The sequence below is a fragment of the Chiloscyllium plagiosum genome, chromosome 24, assembly GCF_004010195.1.
Source record: "Chiloscyllium plagiosum isolate BGI_BamShark_2017 chromosome 24, ASM401019v2, whole genome shotgun sequence".
Classification (NCBI taxonomy): Eukaryota; Metazoa; Chordata; class Chondrichthyes; order Orectolobiformes; family Hemiscylliidae; genus Chiloscyllium; species Chiloscyllium plagiosum.
The window spans coordinates 8,476,455-8,494,136 of NC_057733.1; the positions used below are offsets into that span (position 1 = coordinate 8,476,455).

Genomic DNA, 17,682 nt, shown 5'->3' on the forward strand with positions numbered 1-17,682 from the left:
ACACACTACCTAACAAGGTGATAGTGGTACACCTTTGAAGAAATACATAGGCATGGAATAAGGTTATGAAAGATAGGCCTTTGATCATCTGAGGATGGCTAGGTAGAATCTAGATGGACTTTGAAGCGCTGATGGGTTACTTTTCCACTCCGCAGTCAGTGTGGCCTGATGGAACCCAGCGGGACTTCACAAACTCCAGGTTCCTGAAGGGACTGAACCGCGACCTGAGTTTACAGTTTGGCTGATAATCTGCTGTCCTCCAGCTGGGCTGTATGCAGCCCCATTGCAGAGATTTCCCTCCTGCCCCTCTCCCTACTATACTATACTGTACAAACATACAAATCAGGAGTGGGAGTAGGCCATTCAGCCCCTCAAGTCTGCTCTGACATCCAATAAGATTCTGTCTGATCTGATTGTTAACTCAATATCACATTTCTGCCGATTCTGATAACCTTTGAATGCGTCAACTGCTAATTTTAGTCTCCGAACCACAGTCAGGCTGCAAACCTTCAATACGTATTTACTAGAGGGGTGTGGCCTCTTACAAAATATATTGTGGAGACTGATAGGTCGATGCATCAAATTCACTATTCAAATAGAAGTCTTTCCTAGACATGATCATTAAATAACTAAATATAGGACAGGTTTAGTGAAATGCAGGCAGCCTTCTTTGCTTCTCTACATGTCTATATTATCTCTGCTCTTGTGACTTTTCCAGAACCTATCTTTTCCTGTTCTTTTCCTGTGTCAGCATTGAAATTTCATATTTACCTGTAACACATTCCAGAGAGAGCCTGCCAGTGTGTTTTAGTTCTGATTGGGAACAGTGAGTGATTTTACAGAAAACAATTAAGTCAGATTTATGTCGGTCTTTTTGCTGAGGTGTTTATCTACTTCAATGTATCATTATATCCGCCCCATCCTTGGCCTTGCTAGCCACTCTCGAGCACAGTCAGAGCCAGTGGGCTCACAGTGTGGGAAACGGTACTGGTCTGTCACTGAGCATCTAAGAGGCAACAATGGCCTATTGGTATTATCACTGGACTGTTAATCCAGAGACTCAGATAATGTTCATCCTGCCATGATAAATGGAATTTGAATTCAATAAAAATCTGGAATTAAGAATCTAATGATGACCATGAATCCATTATCAAGAAAAACCTATCTGGTTCACCAAAGTTCTTTAGGGAAGGGATCTGCCATCCTTACCTGGTCTGGCCTACATGTGACTCCAGACCCACAGCAATGTGCTTGACACTTAACTACCCTCTGGGCAATTAGGGGTGGGTAATAAATGCTGACCTCGCCAGTGGCGCCCTCATCTTGTGAATCAATAAAGAAAAAACCTTGAGTGAGAAGGTCCACCAAGCTGCAAGAACCCAGTTTGAACAGTTGGGAAATGACTCTCTACATGCTTTAGGTGTCTAGGATAGTTTGGACATTGCAAACTGTCCACAATGACAGCAGAGAATTCCACCCTTCAACAGCTGAAGGCTGGACATAAAACTTTGTTTATCTAGACTGCATTGGCTCATGATTTGGTTACAGGAAGGAAAAATGGTTCTGCTCCTAACCGTCAGTCAGTGAGATTTCAGTGTGGCCCAGGTTAAGAAGAGATGATGATGTAATGACATATACATGTAGGTTCCTGTCCGAAATCTGAAACCTGTGCTCATGAACAACCGACTTGGAGGGCAAAAAAAAATACAAGGTGGATTCAAAATGATGGTTATCCAAGATTCTCTGCCCATAAGGGACTTGGTCATCTGCTACCTTCATTAGGCAAGATTCAGAATACTCCAAGGTATCTTTAACTGCACTCATCAGTGGCAAATAGGAGACTCCTATCCTGTGGAACTGACCTTCTCTCCACTAAGCTACAGATGACCTTCCTAAGGAATGCTGAATCTGATCGAGTGATCCCAAAGAAACAAGCAGGTAACTGTTAAGCACCAATAAGCTGTGGAGCTTAACTTGGTTACGGTCCAGCTGTATCTGTAGGCAGCCAGACGCGCACACGCGCACACACACACACCGGAAAGAGAAGCAGAACTGTGTGCCTGCTGTCAGGGAGCCAGCCACACAGTCCGCAGGGATGGTCTGAGCAAAGGACAGGTACTTACACTCAGCGACAGGGAGAGCCCAGACTGTTAAAAACCCCAGACCCCCAACATACATACCAGAATTGTCACCTGAATCTAGTGTACTCTCACTCAGGTCATGTCCAAAAACATTTCCAGCCAAGGAGGTGATTTAGGAGGGTAGCCACTGCTATAACACAGCAGAACACAACAGCTAGTTTACACCCAGCAAAAGGATAAAGACCACATCATCTGCTGTAGTGATGTTGCTTGAGGGCCACATACTGATCAAAGCATCAATACCAACTGCCCTGCTCCTCTTCAGAATTGTACCGGGTCTTAGGTGTCATCTCAGGTGGTTGATAAGGCTTCATATTAATGCTACTTCTAAAAGACAACTTTCACTCAGAAATAAACTGGGCTGCCAGATCTACATTTTGTGTGCAGGTCCCCGGAGTGGGATTTGAACCCACGACCTTCTAATTCAGCAGGGAGAATTAGGCAGAATCACTGGGGGGAGCAGTCCTTTGAAGCACGATCAAGTACATTTGGGAAAAGATACTGACACAAGTTCTGTTAGTCACCATATGCAAGACTTTTACATTACAAATACACAGGGATGGCTGCAGAATTTGCTTGGAGTTAGCGCGTGAGATGCAACACAGTAAAAGAGTAAATATGATTGCCAATGCAGATCCTCGACATTATATCCTAAAAAAATCTCAGAAATTGTTTATAACAGATAATCTTGAATCCACATAAGTCTGACTTTTTTAATGTAAAACTGACTGTAACATCTATGTTTCAGGATCAGACGTTCCTCTCATAGATGTTCAAATGTGAGGAGAGTTGTTCCTTGCATTGACGGTGAAATTGAAGAACATAATTGGCTCAATGAATAAGTTGTGTTCATCAAATAAAAGACAGCTGCCAAATTAGATTGATAGCATAATAAAATAAATCAGAAAATTTTATTTCACCTACACTCCCAATTGTGTCATTATCCTCCTGAACCATAAAGGTATACTATAGTAATGTGGCGATTACCATCCCAGACTAATAATCGAGATAATGTGAGTTTACAGTACCATCATAGGATTTTGTTAATGATGAATTATGGTAAAATTAAAAATGATTCAATAGTGTCCTTTATGGAAGCAAGTGTGCCTTCCTTACCTGGTCTCATCTAAGTGAAATTCTAATTATCAAAACTCTGTCTAAAAGTGGTGTCCCCATCATAAGAAGCCAGCTTGCCATCACCTTCTCAGGGTAACTCGGGATGATAATAAAGGCTGGACTTCCTGAAAATTGATCACCCTCAGAATTAATGTAAAGAAACCAGTTTAACCCATGTCCAGTGATCCACCAAGAAATTTTTGCCAGACACGTCCGGTCCCCATTTAATCTCCTTATCCTTCCTTCTACCTTGCCCACCTCCCTTCCCCCATCACTGCCCCACTAGTGCCCCCACCCCCCCACCACACCCCACCCCCCCAACACACAATCATCACACTGAATTCCGTATAACAAGTCTGCCAGAATTGGAAAGTAGCTGATGAAGAAAATACAAATATCAACAGGAATTGAAGCTGGACTCTGAATTTTTCAGCCCAGTCTGATACAGAGGAGTCAGTAGTGTTATGGACCAGACCAAAGCTCCTCCAAATATATTAAAGGTAGCCTAGACCCTAACTTTTACTTATTTTATAAGGTAAGTATAAGGCCTTGTGTTCCAGATGCAATTTGATTGGCCAAACTATTCAACCTCATTCAAAATATACTTTTTATACAACAATTAAAATGCAGGTAAAATAAAAACAAAATAAAAGAATAGGCTTAATTATAACTATTGAAATACCTAACTATATTAACTACTACTAATTGACTGTTTCAATATAGTCACATTCCATAAACACACCTTTGGCAAAGGCAAATTCAGTAAAATCGATTGTCTCACATGTAATTCTAGCAGCAGAAAGAGGACCCCAGCTTTTAGCTGTAACAGAGAGTGGAATAAAAGCTTCCATGTCCAGCTTCAAGGCCCCAGCAACTACAGAAAGGTAAAACTAAAAATCTTGGTTCTGCAGGAGCTTGACCCCACCCATTCAGATTCTATTGTTCCAACCTTTAAAAAAACCCAAGGCCTCACAAGCTGTTTACTAGATTTGAGGACGCCACTCAACACCTCTGTCTCAAACTTTCTTCATAAAAATTCAGGACAAAATATACCTCTTACAGCTACAGTATCATCACACTAGTTATACCAAACACTTATTAATGTTTCAGCTTCTTTACTGCATGTAATTTGAATTGATCATTAAGTGCTCTTTAATTTAGCCAATTATTTAAAACAGTCCCTGTACAATTTGCTTACAAATAAGCATATCAACATAAATTCTTTTAAAAATGTTATATAATGAAAGACCATTTCTATCCAAGAGTTTACGAAGTCGCATTCTGTGTTCAATTTACTAACTTCTTGATGCCTTGAAATTTCTCCCTCATTCCCAGGTCATCAAGTACAATCTCAAGGATATTGATCTAATATTGCAATATGTGTTATTCAATCAAAAGTTGTACTCTTTAAAAAAAAACAGGATTGTGGTATTCTACAGGTAACTGGGTGTTGTTTCATTGTTATTGATTGAAACATCAGTCAGGAAAATAATCAGTCTCCACTCTGACTGGCCATTATAATTAGAACCTAAGAGGTCATGTTTACAAACAGCCTTCCAATGGCCCGTTTACATTTAAAAACATTAAGAAGTGCAGAAATGAAACGTAATTTGATGTATTAAGGCTGCTCTTTCCAAACGACATGTACAATCTGCCCTGCCAGCTCTGCACATTTAGCTTCCTGAGGAAAATCGTGCATAATTCCATCCTTACAACCAAAAGTGGTTAAGATGGACACTAAAAAAATGTTCATTTTCATTGCCTTGTGATTTATCAATGATCTGCACTTTTTTGCAGATAATACTTTCCTTGCTTAAGTTTCAACTTAACTGCAGCCTTTCAAACTTACAATACATATCATTCAAAAAATAACATCGATGCCCTTAATTGTACACAGACAAAGAAAGCTACAGGAAAGGGAGCCACCTTGACTTAACTGATGTCATATCAATAAGATTAAGCTTTGGGCTTGTACCATTGACACAAAGCCGGTGTCTATAAGTACCGAAATTAATTGTTTAGTATAATTTGAAGAGTTCCTACCAAATTCAACTATATTCTGGCCTGCCAGGTGTTCCACTAGCCTGCCCTGATACACTTAATCTATTGGTAAGCAATTGCAATAAGAGTATTGTCTATTGCTCTTGTGGCAATATCTCCTTTTCCCCTTGTGTCAGTCAATATGAAGATTGATAACAGGCTTTGATAACAGTGTTCTATGTGAAGATAATACTCACTTCTCCAAAGCACTCAACTAGCAAAATCATGTTCATACTGCTTTCTCTTCAATGACATCACGGTATGAATAGGGAATAAGATTTCATATACCCAGTGGCAGACATTACTGAAATTAAATAGTGCAATACAAAGCTTCCTTACAAAGTAAGAAATAGGTGTGGATTTTATTCAACAAAGATCTAAATAAATATTAATTTAAAATGTCTGGCAAATCTAAGAAGGCAGCTGTGTGATTGTTGGATACATTACTTTTCAATCATTGGCTAATATAGAAAATTATTTTGTTAGAAAATTGAATGTTAATTTCACCCTCACAACTGAGTTTGTTTCCTGTTCCCTTCGTGACAAAAAGCACTTGGCAGTCTTAGGAATGTCATCTCAAATCTAAAAAAAGCTCTTTCTGTAATAGTTCTGATTTTCTTGTCTGTTTTGGCAAATCGATGTTAATTGGAAAAGTCTCAACCTGGGGAGTAGTGCACTAATGAAGTGAATATTCTCAGTTCATTTATGAAATCAGGTCGGAAACTCTTTTTCTCAGTCTTATTCTGAGGGTTTTGTTTGGTATGTTAAGATGTGTGTACTTCTACCAATGGAAGCAAGTAAAACACAATTAAACGACAGACTAGTGTAATTCTCTCTGTCAAAAGGACTGTGCCAGGGTAGTTGTTAGAAAGGTGATAGTTCGAAAGGTGATGCTGTATCTTAATGAAGTCACCTCCTAAGGTACCAGACAGTGACCTTCCTATGTCTCCAGTAAGACACTTGAGTTTAGAACTTTCAAGTTCAATTATCATAGAGAAAGAAAAGGTCACCATTTTGAGGGTGATAAAGAATTTCTTTGTCAATCCTTTCTCATTTGCAAAGATACGCATCCAATCTCATTTTGTTCACCTTTATGTGATGTTAGTGTGACAGCTAGGCTTTTCCAGTTCTTGTCAATGTCCCAACCAATATAGGTTTGTCAGATTACATTTTCCCTGGATAGAAATTAGAGTAGAATTGCCCAGGCAGTTGGTGGAGGGGGTGTCCATCTCTCCCCTGTAATTTCAGCAGAAATCAGGAGGTGCCTGTTCATGCCATTTGTCCCATAAGATTGGGAGCCACCCAGGTGGAAACGCATGGCGGTTGTTTCTTGTGAGTGAGGGTTCCATTAACATTAACTCATTGGTAAATCTGCTTCTTTAACTAACAGGTGAACCAAGCTGACGTTATATAAAGTTGAGCCCTGTGCTATCGAGCAGCATGCATGTGGCATTGTGTTGCTGCTAATAAATGACAAAGCTTCACTTTGGCATAAACACAAATAAACATGTACATCATTAGTCACAGAACAGATTGCTGCAGCCACGCAGAGGTTTGTCTTTATTCAGTAGGGTAAGATTCAATTAGCATAAAACCATTGAACTTATTAAAATCATTATTATACCCTAACTCCCTGCCTTGGCTTAATCCAATGCCAATCAAATTTTAGGAATTTCTTTAAGATTAGAATAGATCAAAAGAGTAAAAAGAAAGCTTGCCATACATTGGCAGAAATGAATACAAGGTTCTGCGGAAAATGTTTGTAAGAATCCAAATCTTTGGTTGCAGTTGCTCTTGATAGTCAGGTTGGCAGGACTAATGCTGCTGCTGAATTGTAATTTAAAAATCAACCATAAAAAATGTCAGTAATGGCAAACTAATAGTGCAAAAATTCTGCATCTAAGTAGAGTACTGCCCTTTGAGATAGGCATCAAGCAGAGTTTGCAGTCAACTTAAATCAGCTTTATGTTTGTTAAGACTGAACAGTCATACTGGACTAGAAAACCTCTCATTAGAAAGCAAATTTCAATAGGATAAAATCCTCCAACTGGAAAACTACCTGATCGGTTAAAAAGTATAAAGCTTCCATAATTTATCTCCATTTATTTCATTCCAAAGATTCCCACTCTTCAAACGCAGACTCAGAAAGACCACTGTGGTTTGTTTCCATGTGTATTTGTCAGGTTCTTTTTTAATTATTTAGTGTTGTCTGTGTGAAATATGTGTTTGTATTGACTCTTCATAATTTGTTTGACTGTCTGTTGTGTCGCAATGTTTTGTATCCCCTCGCCAATATCTACTAATGATTTTTGAAACTAGGGACTATCAGTAAAAACACTAACACATTTTGTTGTTATTAATGCAAATGTCTCTTTCCCCAAAGCCTTCAGAGCATTACATGCTGAATAAGTCAAAATTTGACCCACACAGCACAAATTACATTGACATTACAAATTCCTATATCTACGGGGCATCTTTTACATGTTATAAAATCGAGGTTTCCTTCCTTTAGGCACTGGCACAAGGACATCCACTATATGGTAATGCAAGAAAATCTGCTTTATTTTGGGGAAAGTTTTTCAGTTTTGAGAAAATAATGGTAAAAATGTAGGCACCAACACAGATCTGTAAGGTAAAAAATGAGAAAAGAGGTAGTCAAGAAACAGCCATCATTCTGCACTCTTACTGTCTGGCAGACTGATAATGGGCTGTGACTGAGTTTTGTCTAAAACCATATTCTGAAGTCTAGGCTTTATCAATTACTATCGGATCAAAGACCTACAAAGACATAACCAATACTCTAAATATATAGCAAGACGTTTCACACCCAAACAACAAATTGCCTTTATCTTTATAGTTTTGACAAAGAAAAACATCCAAGGTGCTTACATACTCACACACATCATACTCTCAAAATGTTACGGTAACCAAATTTTACGATTGTAAGGATTACGTGTGTGGTTTCCGTCATGATGTGTTATGTGGTGCAATGTTGCTGAAGGATCTTTTTGGCTGAAAAAGACATTTTGCTCATGTGTCACTGCAAAAAGCTGTAAAATTAGCCTTAATCTTAAACCACGTTGTTCCCTCTTACTTACAGCCTACCTGGCTATTAACACACACACACAATAAACAGGCTCAAATGACCTGTCCCTATTTTGAAGATGTACCTGAACACACATTAAGAATCCAAGTGTTCAAGCCTGTGCAGTACAGAAATTTGAATTTTTTTCACCTTTCAGTTGAGCCTAAGGAAACATTGTCGAGAGTTTGGTCATATCCACAACCCCCACCTCATCAACCCCCTCCCACCATCAGCAAGCCAGATCCCTCGAATTCTCAAGTAGTCAATGGATGTACCAGCACTTTCTGTTTTTACAATAGATGTACCTGTTCGTCAAATAAATAGAGGTGCTTACTCCCACAATATAAGAAGCAGTGAGTTATATCCCTGGTGTATCTACACACTGCTTCACTCTAAATTCAGATTTAACAGTACATGCTGATGGCTGTATAGGGAGAGTGTAGAAGAAACCTCTACCTCTTTTCCTGAGCCACCATTCAAATAATTGTGTTCAGAATATCAAACCAAAAAAGTCAACTGTCTATTTTTGTTGTCTATGGCTGGATTTACAGCTTGATTGTGTCCAATGTTTAAGTTATGACGAACTGTGCAATTTTCTTTTGCTAATTTGTATCCTGTTCCCCACATATGTTCCAGGCCATGTGCTCTAGCGTTTGATTATCTGTTAGGTTTGGTGTCAGTCAGTCTAATCCAGTCCAATCTGAGCTTTGAGGACATCGATGTGGTTCCCCCAGATTCTGATCCCAACTCTCTGTTCTTTGTAGTATCTTTTGTTGGCTGTGCCAGCGTGTGTATTCTGATGTGTGACAAAGGACACAGAAATTGTCTGTATTTCCCAAGACTATATTGTTTTGTTTTAACTGCTGAACAAACAATAAGGAGTCATGGACCACTGTCAAAAACTATTTATGAATTTCAAGCAGAGAATTATCTCAATGCATATATTTTGATTTCATTTGGATGGTTCTGTTTTAGTGCATTGAACAGCAAAATGTCTCCCAGTGGCCAACTAACTGTATAGGTATTTTAATCAACCCGAGGTATTATGGCACACCCCTGCAGGAGATAAGACTTGCCTAATGAGACCCCTGCACCTGAAACCAGAATGGGTGAACGGGATGGGAATCTGCTCCTTTCCTAGGCTGTTAAAGCAGTGCTGTCCAAAAATACCCATGTTTGGCATTGTCAATCAAACAGGCTCAAAGAGCAAATGGTACAGAGCTGGCTTGAGAGATCTATGCAATTTCAGATGGGCTTCCAAGCTGTGCTCAAACAGATTCCTGAAGAAGGGCTTATGCCCGAAACGTCGATTCTCCTGTTCCCTGGATGCTGCCTGACCTGCTGCGCTTTTCCAGCAACACATTTTCAGCTCTGATCTCCAGCATCTGCAGACCTCACTTTCTCCTCAAACTAGTTACCCCAAGAAAATGTCTGAAAAATATTTTAAAACATTTCTTCTTAATAAGTCAATTCCTGACTTGGAACTAAATTGCCACTCTTTCAGCATCATTGAATCAAAAATCCTGGAATTGCTTTCCCAACATTACTATGGTACCCTTATCCCAAATGGCCTGCAGGATTCAAGAAAACAAGTCACCATCACCTTTTTAAGGGCAACTGGGGAATGGAAATACATGCTAGCCCAGCCGCTGATGCCCACATCACATGACTGAATAATAAATAAGAAAAACGATTTCATAGCAGTCAGAATGATTTTTTTGACTTCTTGATTCACCTCTTCTGGGAATAAAAAGCATCATTTGGAATAACAATAATAGCATTCTACTATCGATTGAGTGCTGACGTGATACTTGCAAAATGATCAGCTAGAACTGCATGACTGTTTTCTTCTTAAACACTATTTATACCTAGGCCATCAAGTTCACTGTTATCTAGTATTGGATTTTAAAAGGGAAACTAAAACAGCAGTGAAAGTAATAGCAGTTGGGTGTGGACTCCCAATAAGGGGGGTGACATTAATGGGCAATAACTAAATTAGCAGCCATATTACATTGTGCATCCCATTCAAATGTCTAAAATAAGCTGTTTATTCAATATAGTTTCCCTTCTCCCATCACCAAGACCTAATCCAAAGTCTTCCCCAGATTCACTGAATCATAGAAACATACAGCACAGAAAGAGCCCGTTTGGCTTGTCATGCCTCCTCTAGCACTTTGCCTGTTGTGCTTAGCGCTACATCCTCACTTTTTTTCCATTTGTAACCTTCCATGTTCTGTATCCTCAAAAGAAATAGTTTAAGCCTCTTATAAAATTATTTGTGGAATCAGGTTCCACCAACTTTTCAGATCTGGATCCTAACAATTCTCTGACAGATAAGATTTCTCCTCATCTCCCCTCTAGACTGCTTGTCAATCATATTAAATCTATAACTTATGTGTTATTGACCCACTCACTAGAGGACATAGTTTCCTTTAATTTATTGTCACCTTGGAAACCTCTGCGAAGTCACCTGTTGCAAACAATTTGAACTTTTCTTCTTAAAGGAATGCCTTTGTCCCTGGTAACAACCCAGTGAATCTTCCTCCGTGCTCTTTCTAAGCTCAATGCCAGAATTGTCCAGGATACCCCAGTTGAGGTCTATCCAGTGATTTTTAAATTCTTCTTTGGTCTTTTTGCATTTATTTCTACAAATTGCCAGGAAGTAACTACATGGGTAAAGTTTAAAGAAACTACTTCAAACCCAATCTTAGTCCATCCACACTGCAAAATGAATGCTTTTGATCCTGTGTTCAATTTAAAATGAATCCATGCCTCCTTATTAAAGACTGTCCATGAATATTGTCTTATAATAATCTAAGCTTTACCAACTGCATGAACGTATATTCTGCTGTTAATTGCCAAAAGAGAAGTTGCTATTAATTATATATTGTTGCATGTTCAGCATGTTACATTGGATTGGTGAATTTTACAAGTTATTTCTTGTTAGCCAATCACTGTTTGAATTACAAAGGAAAAAGATCGATAAACTGAAAGTACTAATAATTCTGGGTATGACTGAAGGGACTGTTCAGTTGATCAAAGCACATTGTACAGAAAGATTAGAAGGGTAGACAAGATATTATGGAACTTCTTGGGTAAAACTATGATTTGTGTGTCTATTTTACTGATCTTGTTCCCTTTAATTGCTTGATTTCCTTCACTTATTGCTATGTTGATCTCCTTAGGACTGCACATTCTCTTTCAAAATGGGTATCAAAAAGGTGTGGAATAGTCCAGTTGCACAGTCCACCTCAAAGCATTAGTTTTCTATTACCATGGCAAGCATTGGGTAGTAGCAAGCTGCCATCATAAAATGTTTGCCACCTCACTGATTAGCAAAATGTATTACATTTGCCATGCAGTGACTGCCTAATACCACAAGATAGCAAAGATTATGTCATTCTGTCATGGATGTTTTATGTCCATTACATTAACCTACATTCTTTCTCATCCTGCCATTTATTATAGAAAGTTTCAAGTTTATGTAGTACTGTTGGAGATCATGTAAATTCCATGGCACTTATAAAAGTTTACAGCAAAGTAAGGGGCCTTTCAGCTTTTTGAGTCCATGCTGACAACAACTAGCCTATCCCCAGTGTCCAGCTCTTGGGACATCTGCCCAATGGCTTACAAGACTTCGGGTACATAACCAAAGCCCTTTTTAATTGTTATAAGGGTTTTTGTATCAACTGCAGTGCCAGACGAATGCCAACTCATCACCACCTTTTAGGTGAAAACATTCCCCAATGAATCCCTTCTAAATCATTTTAAGTAATGCACAATGGTTATCAATTACTCAATGAAGGGGAATAGACTAATTCTACTCCCTATCCTTGGAGCACTCAATTTTCTAAACTTTAATGCAATCTCCCACCAGGTCCTCAGTTCCAAAGAAAGCGACCCCAACAATCTTAGACATGACTAAAATTCTCCAGTACAGACATCATCCAATATTCTCTGGATATTGGCATTCGATCTAAATAAATTCTTGGTCGTAGTGTTAAATCTGCAATAGTATTTTTCAATATTATTATTCTTCTAGGAATAACATCATAAGTTAATTAAATTTGTTGTACACAGAGAACTGTATTTCTCCAAGGACCTAATTTGGAAATACCATAAATATTTTAAGACCACTGAGAAAAAAATCTTTTTAAAATCTAAATATTTAAGGAATGGTGATATGAGATATGCAAAAATCTGTCAATAGTTTAAAATAACTACAGCCTCCTTAATGTCCTTAATGCAACAAATATCCCGAAGCACCTCAATGGAACCGTATCGAGCAATTTTGATGGCAAGTCTCATTACGGAGTCACCAGTACCTTTGTTTCAAGGAGTGTCATAAAGAGCAACAGCGTGATGGAGATGCTCAAATGTTTAGGACTTTGACAGATGAAAACCTAGTCCCCATGGTGTAGTGATTTAAAATTAGTGGTATACAAGAGACCAGAAATGGAGATGGGCTGAGAACATGAAGGTTTGTAGAAGCCCAGGACAGAGTAAGGCCACAGAGTTATTTGAAAATAAGAAGGAGACTATTAGCAATTGTGGGGCCAGCAAACACTAGGGAAGTGGTTGATTAGGTCTTGTTATTAGTTAGAAAATGGCAGCAAATGTTTGGAATGACATCATGTTTATGTGGAGGGTGGAAGAAAGCAATCAGGAGATAAGTGGACTATATAAGCCGAGAGGTAACAAAGACATGGCAAAGGGTTTCAATTGGAGGAGTAGTGAAGGAGGGTTGGAGTCAGGTGAGGTTATGGAGATAGCAATAAGAGGTGTCAGTAATGGAGCAGCTCACCTCCCATCTTACATGGCACTAAACTTGTGAACAATCTGGTTCAGCCTCAGACAATTGCAGGGAGAGGAATTCATTTGTTGGCTAGGGAGTAGAATTTGTGGAGGAGTCCAAACACAATGACATTGCTCTTGTCACAGAGTCATACAACATGGAAGCAGATCGTTTGGTCCAACCAATCCAGGTCCACCATGTTCCCAAACTAAACTAGTCCCACCTGCCTGTGCTTGGCCCATATTCCCCCCAAACCTTTCCTATTCATGTACTTATCCAAAGGTCTTCTACATGTTCTAACTGTACCTGCATCCATTACTTCCTCTGGTGGTTCATTCCACATACGAACCACTCTGTCAAAAAACTGCCTCTCATATCCTTTTAAAACGTTGTCCTCTCATCCTAAAAATATGCCATCTAGTTTTGAACTCAGCCAGCCTAGGGAAAAGACCTTTGCTATCACCATATCTATGCCCCTCATGATTTTATAGACCTCTCGACTTCCTACATTCCAGTGAAATAGTCCCAAGCTAACCAGCTTCTCCTTATAAGTCAAACCCTCCATTCCTGGCAACATCCTTGTCAATCTTTTCTGAACACTCTCCAATTTAATAATGTCCTTCCTATAGCAGGGTGACCAGAAGAGGCCTTGCCAATGTCCTGTGCAAACTCAACATGACATCCCAATTCCTATACTTGATGCTCTGAGCAATGAAGGCAAGAATGCTAAATGCCTTCTTATCCATCTTGTCTACCAGTTATGCAAACCTAACCTCCCAGTCCTGACGGTTCCTGTGGTGGCTTATCCATGGAGCAGCATTAATAGTATTGAGGGACAAGACACACTGTGGCTCAGTGATTAGCATTGCTGCCTCACAGCGCCAAGGACCCAGGTTCGATTCCTGCCTCAGGTGACTGTGTGGAGTTTGCATTCTCCCCGTGTCTGCATAGGTTTCCTCCAGGTGCTCTGGTTCCCTTCCATAATCCAAAGATGTGCAGGTTAGGTGAAATGGCCATGCTAAATTAGTCAGGGGTTAGGTGCATTAGTCAGGGGTAAATATAGGATAGGGGAATGGATTTGTGTGGATTACTCCTCGGAGGGTTGGTGTGGACTTGTTGGGCCAAATGGCCTATTCCCACGCTGTACTGAATCTAACCTGACTAAGGAAAACTTTAAAGGTATTAGAAACATTCAGTCAGCCTCCTGAGCCTGTCCCATCACTTATTAGATCATGACAGATTGTAACTTAGATCCATCTATTGTAGTGTAGGGGTCATCTACTTTGGAAAGGGAAATAAACAGGAAGGCAAATTCAAATAATTGATATTTATAGTAATTTTGAAGCAAATTAAGATAGTATAGCAATACATTTCCATTATAGTTTTCGAAGGATATTTGGTGACCATGCATTTTTTGGAGTTACCCTTTCTGTACATTTTGCTGGTGATTGTATTGAGCAGTCCCTTGTAAAACATTGAATTAGAGCGCTGCTGCTTAAAGTCTTGTGAGTTTCACAAAGCTAACGAGCTACAGTCAGGTCTCTTGTGAGACTAATTATACCTGCACATTACTCATGATTACGGTTTCAGACTTTCAGTGTCAAAAGAACAGTCCTGTCAACATTAGTGTTTGACTAAACGTGGGACTTAAAAATAAAATTGGTCTGCAAAATTCTTGTTAAGAGAAATGGAACTGATCAGTTAAATATTATACATAAATAGAAGAATTTATTTAATAAAATATGTCTTGTGCTCAGTACTTGTGAGGAAAAGGATTTTTTCACTCTATCAGACATGAAATAACATAAAAGCAAGGTGCCCAACCTAAAATTAATAGTTTTCGACTCATTAGTATAAAGTGCCTCACATATTTTTGTCCTATTTAATCATTGGTTGCTTGCACTATAATTTTCTGAATACTATGATTAAAAGGAGATGCAAAGAATACTCAAATGACATGATTCCTGACAGTTTACATTAGAAATTTTTAATTACTGATAAGCCCGAGCGAACTAAGAAATCAATTTGCCTTCTGGTTTCAACGTGTGGTTGACTAAAATATTGAATCATCTATATATGAACAGGCCCCAATTTCTTGAAATGTGAGGTAGTGAGACTAGACACCGAAAGTTCAGGACACCTTTACACCACTGGGTCATGGCAACGTATGCAAGGAGCTAAACCTCCTGGAACACACATAACAGTGATCTTAACAAAAGATCTTAATGAATTCCTGTGATCTCAAACTGATGTATTTTGCAGACCTGAACAGTAATGGATCTATTCCTTTCTGTTTTTGCTGGCTGCTTTTGACACTGAACAAGTCTGGAGCTATCCTTGCAGGAAATTAGCTCAATCATGCATGGAAAAAAATAACACCCGCAGAAAATTTCATGGTTTTGAAACTTTAATTTTTTTTTGTTTAATGTCTTGCCTCCATTTAGAAGCTCAGTGTAAACCTTATTACTCTGACTATTCCACTGCTCGGCTTATCATCCACAAAATGTGCACAAGCCATTACTTGGATTTGTTCATCACTGTAGTGATTGGACTGAATGTAATCACCATGGCAATGGAACATTATCGGCAACCAAAGGTAAGGATGATTGTTTTCTCATCAAACTACAAACAGTAAAAATTGCCTTAGTCACTGTTATGAAGCAGACCACCCCCAGCTTCCTAACACTGACTGCTTTTAAAGTGTTGGCAGCGGATATGACTGGAACCAATAAATTGCAACTCATTTCAAACACCAAGATATCTTTAGGACTGAACAGCACAAAAGGTCCTATTGCCGCTGATGACGTTGGGAGGTGATGTATCCAATCCCGCTCCAAGAGTTCATGGAACAAAACCATCCAATGGCAAGCTGGTCACTGATATGAGTGCACTGATGTGTAGTGCTGGGTACTCACATACACAGTGCATCACTCAGGGTTTGAGATATAACTTATTGGAAAACCGAAGAAAAAACAGCTACCACATTTATTGAAAATCCACATTGTCATCTCTCTTGCTTATAACAACACAATCCCAACTCTTGATGACTGACATGGTAAACTCAGAGGACTCCTAAATAAATGGTAGCAATTATTTTGGAGGAGGAATCTATTGAAGTGGTAAGATCTGACTTACTAAATAACATAATTGTGACAACGTTTGAACCCATAATTGGTTTCTTCTCACCCCGTTGTCACTCAATTCCCAAATCCTGTTGTCTTCCAAGAGAACATTTTTGCAGCAATCCTGAATAGTTTAATAAACTAGCACCTACTATTCCAGTATAACAGTTTCAATGGATTCACAAATCCTTCTCTGTCATTGTAAGTTAGCAATATATCTCAGTAATCAAGTTAAAATGTGCACATTTGAATGTAAATTTTAACAGGACAAAAACTGGTGAATTTCAAAATAAATTAGAACAAAATATGAATTAGCAAATTCAATAGTAATGTTCAAAAGAGAAACTAGAAGGGAAAATCCTACAAGGGAATGGGAAAGCTGCAGTATTAATTGAGTCGCCAAACCAAAGAGCCAACATTGATGAAATGGGCCAAATGGCCTCCTCCATACTATACCTTACTGGGTCAAATATCAGTTGGCATCCACAAAAGGGCAATTCTATAATTGTTCTAAAGTAATGTTTTATGTTTAATCTTAATCTCTAATGTTCCCAGGTCCTGGATGAGGCTTTGAAGATCTGTAACTACATCTTCACGATTATCTTTGTCCTGGAGTCTGTATTCAAACTGGTTGCCTTTGGTTTTCGCCGATTCTTCAAGGATAGGTAAAATATCACAACAGTACCAAAGTTGAGAGGTGCGGTGGGGAAGAGGAGTGTTTCACACTTCCCTGAGTGACAGTTTGTTTTAGTTGGCCCAGAGGGGAGACAGCCTTTTCTTATCTTTCAAGCCCCGCTCAATTGGGGCATGCTCCAAATCCAGCAAAAGAAACTGTAAAACCTGGAAACGAAGGTACTGGTCATACTGCTCCTCCAATGTGAAGTATACAAAACAGGCCAGTATGTGTCATTCACCACTTTTGCTGGTTTTCCTTCTGAATTACCTGACACACAAGTTTGTCGACACCTTTCACGCGAGGGCCGTTCCGCACGCGCCAATTCAGAGACGCACATGCGCAGACCCGGCTCTAGATAATACGTCATCACGTGACTGTGCGTGTGACGTCAGCCAGTAGTACCGGACTGCGCACGCACACTGAGCTACGTGCCTTTGAAAGGTGTTAAGCTGCGGAGAGTCAGGGGATGGGAGTGAATCAGGGGAGGAAGGAAATGCCCCCCTCCAAGACCCAACTGCCCCACCCACGTCTCCCCCTGTCAGGCCTCCACATGCCAGCTTGCCCCTCCCCCCACCATCTCTCCAGTCTCACCCAATGCACATGGCCTGACCCCTCCGAACTCTACCCTGCCCTCCCCAACCCAGGCCCCAAAGGTCCTGCCCAAGCCCAGTCCCAACTCCCCCTGCCAGTTCCTGTCACCCCCTGCC

The 17,682-nt window shown here is 39.6% G+C and overlaps 1 protein-coding gene across 7 annotated transcripts in view; it reads left to right on the forward strand.

Moving 5' to 3' along the window:
• Positions 1-17,682, forward strand: part of LOC122562009 (voltage-dependent T-type calcium channel subunit alpha-1G-like) — a 304,845-nt gene that overhangs the window by 223,162 nt on the left and 64,001 nt on the right. For all 7 annotated transcript variants that reach the window (XM_043714394.1, XM_043714395.1, XM_043714398.1 and 4 more), the window contains 2 exons: positions 15,622-15,773; positions 16,855-16,964. In XM_043714394.1, the coding sequence (XP_043570329.1) occupies positions 15,622-15,773; positions 16,855-16,964 (262 nt within the window). The remainder of the gene's footprint in view (positions 1-15,621; positions 15,774-16,854; positions 16,965-17,682) is intronic.